General features: G+C 47.6%; 2 protein-coding genes across 5 annotated transcripts; one reads left to right on the plus strand and one right to left on the minus strand.

The window, feature by feature from the left end:
* Window positions 1–908: 908 nt before the first annotated feature.
* On the minus strand, window positions 909–2,320 carry LOC144095056 (uncharacterized). The gene is made up of 3 exons (XM_077628863.1): window positions 1,997–2,320; window positions 1,705–1,884; window positions 909–1,621 (listed from the first exon to the last, which is right to left on the minus strand). The coding sequence occupies exons 1-3, from the start codon at window positions 2,237–2,239 to the stop codon at window positions 1,388–1,390; spliced, it is 657 nt and encodes a 218-aa protein (XP_077484989.1). The 5' UTR covers window positions 2,240–2,320; the 3' UTR covers window positions 909–1,387.
* A 194-nt stretch (window positions 2,321–2,514) lies between these two features.
* LOC144094188 (uncharacterized) lies at window positions 2,515–7,842 on the plus strand. Of its 4 annotated transcripts, none has more exons than XM_077628113.1 (5): window positions 2,515–3,666; window positions 3,754–4,129; window positions 4,225–4,540; window positions 5,083–5,166; window positions 7,337–7,842. In XM_077628113.1, exons 2-5 carry the CDS (start codon window positions 4,015–4,017, stop codon window positions 7,821–7,823), a joined length of 1,002 nt encoding a protein of 333 aa, XP_077484239.1. In that variant the 5' UTR covers window positions 2,515–3,666; window positions 3,754–4,014; the 3' UTR covers window positions 7,824–7,842. The 4 variants fall into 4 exon arrangements, with proteins under 4 accessions (XP_077484239.1, XP_077484238.1, XP_077484237.1 ...); XM_077628112.1 differs by having other exon boundaries at window positions 2,515–3,063; window positions 3,143–4,129; XM_077628111.1 differs by having other exon boundaries at window positions 2,515–4,129.
* Window positions 7,843–8,480: the final 638 nt, after the last annotated feature.

The following is an 8,480-nucleotide window of genomic DNA, read 5'->3' on the forward strand; positions in this document are numbered from 1 at the left end:
GCGAACAATACGCGAGATTCAAAGCGCTCGGCCGTCTCTGTCTCTATGGGGGGGGGGGGGGGCACTTGACCCCAAGGGCGCTCCTTTTCAGCACCACCCCGCCGTCGCCCGCCTCCGATTGAACAGGCGGGGGGTTCAAAGGGGAGCTGCCGCGGAGAGGCCGGGCAGCTCGTCCTAATGACAGCGCAGAACATGCGTCACTGACAGCCCCCTTCCTTTCGCCGTCTTGTCCATCGTGCGTCGCGCCGAGCCCGACAAAGAGGAGGCCGTCACCCCCTCCACCCACCCTTCCCTCCTGAATGGGGGGGGGGGGGGGCGGAGGTTCCGCAAATAGTTTCCCAGAGGCATCCTGTTTTTTTTTTTCATGGGGTCAAGGAAGGTGGCCCCAGCAGTGTGAGGCAACGTTCTCTGTTCATTCTAGAGAAGCAAGCTTACACTGCAAAATTAAACCTTGTCTTTCTCTTCCAAATGCAATTAACTAGGAGTCCTGTCCAAAACCATTTCAGGTTGTTATGTGGGCACCCCCAAATTTTTATTTCCGTGTAACTCCAGCACTTCTTCACCTTTGTCATTGTAGCCGCTATTGTTCAAGTACCATGCAACATCTTGTTATTAGCACTTGCTAATTCATGCCTTCTGCAGGGTTTAAAGGACTTTTTTAATTGAAAATGAGAGCATGTGCACAGGGTGGAAAGCGCGTGATCTGCCAGGAAACACTAATGCGGCCCCGAGAAGGGATCTTTATTAAGGATGCCAGCCATCTTGGGCCTCTCCACTTGGCAACGACGACAAAGCGTGTGCGGTCCCTATGGTTAGGCCCAAGCTGTGGAAGCCATCCTCAGACACGACCATGACCTTCGACATCTGATGTTTTTATTTAAAAACACAGGGACCAAAGTCGTGCTGTATGCAGTGCAATCGCCATGTGGTTCCATAATCATCCATTTAGCCCGGCTCTTTGGACGGATTCAGGAAACGACTGAAAAGAACAAAAGTAACGAGCAAACAAAGGTGCGCTGCATAAAAGTTAGAACGTAAAGAGACGAAGGCACGCTGCGCTAATGCTGTAGCGAGGTCTAACATGTAAAATTTCGCGGCTGGCGTCGATTTCTACAAAGCGCGAGTAGTGCCTACGGAAATAAACAAAGGCGCACTGGAGATGGGTAAGTCTGTATACAAGCACGAGTTTTTGTCTCTACCAGCGATTTACTAGCTCACACCGCGCGATTTTGATGTCTGGCATCGATTTCGACAGAGAGGGAATACGGGCACGAAACGGGACGCTCGCGATCTGCCAGGAAACAATGAGGTGGCCCTAAAAAGGGCCGTTTGCTGGAGCACTTCAACCGCGACCTGCAGCGGCGTGGCGGCGCGGTGAGCAGTAGGCTCAGCAGTGGTCCGTCTTGTGCCCTTTGGCTCCGCACCGACGACACCGGTGCACGACGTACACCTCTCCTGGTCTTGCCCTTGAAGCCGACGCTATCCCTGGTCCGTAGATCTTGACGAGGGCCGCGACGATAATCTTTGACATCTGGTCGATGCCCCGGTCTCTCGCCACGTGATATCGGTCTGCGGCAAACAAGGACAGCATCGGCTTGCCAGAAGCATCCAGGAAACGATGCTGCAAAAAAAGTTACGTTACAAGCGCCGCAATTTGGTGAGTTCTGCTCGAGAAAACTTGCGAAAATGTTGTTCAACCCTTACCTCGGGGTTGAGAATGTGCACGCCCGACAAGCGCTTCAGCGTGGCTGACAGACGGCGGTTCAGCTGGCGACGCCGGCGGACCTCAAATTGCGCCTTACGTGGCTCATCGAAATGGCGTGGCAAGACTTTGAAGACCAGCACGACACTGGCCACGTTTTCCTGCAGCAGCAAAACGAGGTCCTGGAATGCGCAAGACATGTAGGTAAGCGGTACAGCACTCCATGAAGCGAAATTTGAGATAAAATGCCTACCTTTATGTGGCTGGAAGCGAAATTTGAGATAAAATGCGTACCTTTATGTGGCTGGCGATTTCTCGCGGGTCATCTCCTCTGTCGAGATCGTTGCCGCCAACATATAGGACCACAAAATCGGCGCGCCGAAAGCATGTCTCGGGAATTATTTCAGCTAGGCTGATTGCGTCGTGGCCGCTAAAGCTGAAAGTGCATGTTCTCACTACCGGCGAAAGCCGCAAGCGAGAACTGCACAAAAATTTCAGCTGGCTGTCGCCGACGAGCACACCACGCAAAAAAGCCATAGCTGGACAGCTCCCAAAACAAGCGCTGCTGCCGAGCCCCACGAACCGAATGCCATGCTGCGCGGCGGCAGCGGCGGGGGCGCCTAGCGATTCCCTAGGTGCTCTAGGGACAGGTCCAAAGTGGGCGCGGTGACGCCACGTCCGGTTGAGAACGAGGGAGAAGCAGAAAAACGTCACGGAGAAGCGCATCCCATCGACCAATCAGCGTTTCCAGCCCACCTGCACCCAAACGCTTCTCTCCCTGACCCCACTACCCCCCTCTAGAACACTGGGCCTCTTCGATTATCCACCTCTGGCAGCCCGCAGGCAGCCCGCGGGCTACCAGAGCGCGCCGCCAGGCGCTCGATTTTCTCGGGCTGCTCCGCCCACTTCCGGTGGCTACCCAGAACGCGTTCGATTTTCTCTGGCTGGGCGGTTTCGGGCTGCCAGCTGGCAGCCAGACTCGCCAGGACGATTTTGTGCTGGCAGCGTCGTCTGCTAGTTCCACAGCTCTCCGCTCTGGCGGCTAGCAGACGACAAAATGGAGGGAGGCGCATTCGCGACAGCTTGGGTGGTTAATAGCTAGGGCGCAGAAACGGCGTTCGCGTTCGTATCTGTGCTGTTTTCCTAACCGTGTCTTATTTCGAGTGGAATCTCCGAGCCGTATCCTGTTTACTCGTTTCAACTGACGCTTCCTATTTCGGCCGCGCGAAGCGTTGTTTCCTCTCTTGATTACTTGAGAAGATAGGTTGGTTTCCGGTCGTATTTTATTTTACTATGTTCACGTCGGCATCTCTCTAAACTGCATGCATGCATGAGTGCTCTTGTACGCTGGCTTGCAGCTGGTAACCTTCTCTTCTTGCGGCGTCTACGATATATCTATTCTTGAATCAGCCGTATTTATCTTTGTTGCGTGTCTTGCAGGTTCAGCGGACGCTCCCGATTTGTTTTTCGAACGACGATGGCCGCGCTTCGGATATCATATCGCAAATTTCGGCAGTTCTGCGTGGCGTCTCAAACGGGCGCGCCGTTATCTCTCTCAAACTCGTTAGCGCGCTTATATCTTTTCGTTTGCGCGGCGGGTACAGCTGTATTGTATATATTTATTTGCTTTTTTTTCTCTTGCAGGCTCAGCGACCGCTAACGACGCCTGTTTCGTTCGCACCTCTGGGTTTCGGCTCGATCGTATTGGCATGCGCGCTCCGAGCGTCCCGTACACACGCGTGAGACGCGGTTCACGAGATAATTAACGGATGCATCGTATATATGAGACACAGGCGTCTCATATACGGTATGCACCCGTTATCTCGTGAACTCCACGCGGTTGGTTTCCGGTCTTGTTTTATTGCAGCACATGTACGCGCGTGTCGGCGCGCTCCTCTGATGTGCATGCAAGCATATGTGCCGGCGTGCATGCGTTGTAGCGCTTTTTGCTGCTGGCTTAAGTGGTATCTAATTCTTAGTTTGTGGCGTCTACGATATCGATATCTCTCTTCTGGTATCAACATATCTTAAATTTGGTTCGTCTCTTGCAGAGGTTGAGCGATATCGTTCTGTTTCGGACAGCACTTCGGCATCCAGCTCTGCTCGGCACCCGTGCGGCATCACTTTGGTGCCGACATGCATGCGTGCGCGTGTAAGCTTACGGGTAGTATCTTATTCTGTTTCTTTGGCGGTTTACGTATGTCTAGCAGGAGTCATTCGTTTTGCATGCTATCTTTTGCATCTTCTTCGGCCCTTATTTATACGTCACCTCCCTTCCAACGCTTTCACTTCATACGTTCATTTCGGAGGAGATGGCCGCGCCGCTGAGAATCATCTTGGAAGGTGTGGAGAGAGAAATTTTTGAGGCAGTCGACGACACCGGTGCACCCATTGTCCACAGAAACCAGCGCCTTTATGCGACAGCAGGTACGTACGTACGTGTACCTTTCTCGCTTGTATGTATATGCAATATTTGATCAGTACTTAATGCGCAACATATATATGCTCTCCTTTGGTTGCAGACAACGTGCAGGTTTGGCTGAATGCGCCGGCAGCCCTCGTCCCACATACCATCGAGCCCGAGGAGTTGTGGCCTCGGGCCAAAGTTCTTTTCCTGATTCAAGAATATAAAAATTTCAAATCAGACCCTTCTAAACGCCTAAAAACTAAAAGACAACTCTGGGAAAATTTGGCAGATTTAGTGAATTCCAAATTCGGTTGCCATTTGACCCATTCGCAAATTGAGAACAAGTGGAGAAATCTAGAGAGAAAATATAAAACGGTGCGACAGCATAATAGCCAGTCAGGGGCGGACCGGAGAACATGCGAGTTTGAAGAGTAAGTATACGTAGAACATGATCTCAATAGAGATAATTAACTTCTACTGAATGGAAAACTTTGTTTTCCTGATTCTACATACGTGACTTTTGCCCTTCAAGCAGTTTAGTCATTCCACAAACCTGTGAATTAAGTATGTTGCAGCATTTTTTACTTTTTTGGTGCAGGTAGATTTTGTGACAGAATAATTAACTCTACCAATTTTGGACATCTTTTGTCTAAATAATGTAATTCTTGTTGTAATTTTAGGGTGTTATAGATTACACAGCAACATTTGGGCAGATAAATTGACTGTCTTTTTGTCAATTGCATACAGCTGCTGAGAGGCATGAACCCGGACTTTGTGCTCATGTCAACAGCTTTGCTGCTGGGCAACTATCGGGCATTATGCATGCCGGCCATGGTTATAAGCTAGCTATACAAGTGTCTTGCGTCGCTGAGTAGATATGTCAAGCTTTATGCATGAAATAATGTGTTTGTACACATATTAAGTGATGTCATATATATGTGTCAAATGGATCATAATTTTTTTTTGTCCTCAGGGAGCTCGCTGAAATTTTTGAAAAAGCTCACAGCATCAACCCACCCTACCTGCTGGGGCCAGGACTCGTCCGGAGCGTCCAAGAGTGAGTCATTTTTTTTTCTGCACACGACAAGTGCGACAGGGAATTTACATGCACTGTAGCACAGGCATTGCCGAAATAAGAACTAGTAAATTGGGTTTGCCTCCTAGCCATATAGCGGAATCCTTATGGCACCACTACACAGCAAATGGCCTCAGATAGTGAGGAATGTTTTCCTTAAAGATTTAAAGTTTAAAGGGTGCAATGTGCTCCATTACATGCCGAAAGAACCAATCCAGTTGCTTGGTTGCTTTTGAAAAAGACAGTGCATGTCGTGCAAAACATATTTGAAATCAAACACTACCAGGGGTTTCCCCAAGTATAAAATCAGAGGAATGTTGAAGCTAGGGGAGTAGCGGTAGTCATTTTTCAGTTTTTAATTGTGTCTTGATGTGGCACGTAGGACTAGAAAGGCTCATGACTGCAACACTCATGTCAAAGAGTGCCAACAATTGCTTCGCTTTAGACAAGGATACAAGTCATATATCAAGAGACAAAAGTAAGGAACAAGGACTGCATGAAATGTGTCCAGAAACGGCGCAGTAGCTCGGACTACTAATAAACCTTACAAGAAGAAATATCGCTGTCAGTCGCCTATCAAAGACTTGTTAAACTCTGCAAAACACGCATCTTTGCTCTGAACATAACAGATAGAGTCAGTAATTAAACACACACACCAAAAGTCATGTGCATGCTGAACACTACGCACATGTGGAAGGTGTACATCAGAGCTTTAATATCAGCCGTGATGATTTGCATGACACTGAAACATCTAGGTAGCAAAATTCATGGCTGCTACACACAGTTGGTTAAATATGCACAAGCACAGGCTCTTCGCATTGTCCGACTATTCACTCAATAATTATAAAGCAATCAAGAAATCATCACGGCTGATATCAAAGCTCTGATGTGCACCTTCCACGTGTGCGTAGTGTTGAGCATGCGCATGACTTCTTGGTGTGTGTGTTTAATTACTGACTCGATCTGTTAAGTTCAGAGCAAAGATGCGTGTTTTGCAGAGTTTAACAAGTCTTTGATAGGCGACTGACAGCGATATTTCTTCTTGTAAGGTTTATTAGTATTCCGAGCTACTGCGCCGTTTCTGGACACATTTCATGCAGTCCTTGTTCCTTACCTTTGTCTCTTGATATATGACTTGTATCCTTGTCTAAAGGGAAGCAATTGTTGGCACTCTTTGTCATGAGTGTTGCAGTCATGGGCCTTTCTAGTCCTACATGCCACTTGAAGACACAATTAAAAACTTATATATCTGTGTGTTTCCTAGTAATAAAATGACTGGACTGCCACAAATATATGGCACATTCTCAGCCACATTCCTAGCAGTTACATCCACCAGTTAGGTATGAAAAAAATTCACTACAAATTAAGGAAGGGCCTTCAGAGAAACAAGGGTGTGTGTAGGGAAGCCACTGAACCTCGCACAGAATGATATGGCAGGCAATAAACAGCTGGTTTAAGGGCACATGGAAGGTCACATGCGTTGAAAAATTTTACTTTGTCTACAAATGAGTGGTTTTTCTTGATTAATGTGGCCAACATGTGAAATAGTGGCCCAATACATTACGAACATTATGGCACCACATATATAAGGCTTCATGTTTTGAGCGATATTGTGCCATCCCTGACGGCAACCGAGAATTACTGGGAATAAAATGCTCTAATTTTTTTGAAAATGGACCTTGATACGTTTGAAATGACATTGAGCTGTTGAAATTACTTTGCACTTCTTGAAAAATTATGTGCTCTAGCTTATTTGTAAATGTAACTGTGGTGTGCGCATTACAAAGTTCCTCCTATATTTTTTTTAATGGCTCTTTAGAGCACAACAATAAATTTGACAGATTAATTTCATAGGGTAGACCTTTTTGAACAAAATGACAAAACAATCTGCACTGCTAAATAATTTATTTGGCTAAACTGAAATTGAAAAGCCTTTGATAGAATTTTAATTCCTGTTTCGTAAATGGTGTGAAAGAGGCTCCAAACCAAAGTTTCTCAGCTGACTTTTGCTGCCAGCAGAATTATGTACGAAATTAAATGACTACAAAATGAATGACAGTGCCCTTTGTGTAGGGATAACACATATGCACTACAAAGTCTCTGTTCTTTAGTGCAAGGAGTGCATAATGATGTCGCATTGTTTTGCCACCAGCAGCCAGGCTGAACCTGCAGCCAGCACCCAGCCTGTCCCCAGCAGGGTAACTGCCACAGCGAGCCCAATTCCCGACAGCTCGCAACCAAGCACGAGCAGGGGCAGCACTACTGCTGGCGACTCGCAGCCCCCAAGCCCATCCGCGCAGCCTAGCCCCCTGCAACAGCAACCAGGCCCAGCCAGGAAGAGGCCCAGGACAGACACCTCTCGTGCAGTGCTCGAGAGTGCCGTCGCCCATCTTGAGGTGGCCGAAGCTAACAGACAGCAGCGGCACAGGGAGCGCATGGCTCTTGAAGGGAGGAAGGTTGCTGCTGTAGAGAGGAGGACTGCAGCTCTTGAGCGGGTGGCTGCAGCACTTGAACGGCGCGAGCTTGTCTCACTCTGTTCTCCGATACATGCCCCAGCTCATTCCCCAACTCATTCCCCAATTCATTCCCCAATCCGTTCTCCAGTCCGCTCTCCAAGCCCTCCTTACTATAATGCTTAGTTTTAATGTTTCGTTTTTTGTCTAGCCAGCGCTTTTTATATTTAATTTTCATTTATAATGGCTGTTATATGTTTGTGTTCAGTTCCGTATATTTCCGCTAAGTTGTTATGCACTACCTCGATGGAAAGAAACGCGAACCCAGCGCAAACACGCTCCGCTGTTTCAATTTCTTTTCACCGCGGTTTTACTTCGGTGATAGCAAAAACACATTAGACTCGTTCATGATACATTCTAGGACAACTCTAACGTCTTTTTCGTACCACCCAGGTAAAAGCGCGATGAAAAGAAATTCCAACAGTGGGGCGTGTTGGCGCCGGGTTGTTCGCCTTTCTTTTCATTGAGGTAGTATGTGTGTGTGCGTGTGTACACTTAGACACACGTATATTCATCTCGTTCGTGGTTGCACTTCATATTGTGTACATACTTTAATAAATTTTACAACCCTCTAATATGATCTGCATGCGTGTTTCATGCAATGACATTCTGATCACTTGTTTCTGTGTGTACTGATAATAAATTGGATGGCAACAAAATTTCCAGAGCATACTTGTCTAAATTTCTCTAGCACACACCATCCTTCCAGCAGTTTAGCTCTCATTATTGTTGTCATTTACTGTTCAGAGGACACAATGCACATTTGAACATGTTGTCAGCCAT

This window comes from Amblyomma americanum, chromosome 6, assembly GCF_052857255.1.
Source record: "Amblyomma americanum isolate KBUSLIRL-KWMA chromosome 6, ASM5285725v1, whole genome shotgun sequence".
NCBI classification, from domain to species: Eukaryota; Metazoa; Arthropoda; class Arachnida; order Ixodida; family Ixodidae; genus Amblyomma; species Amblyomma americanum.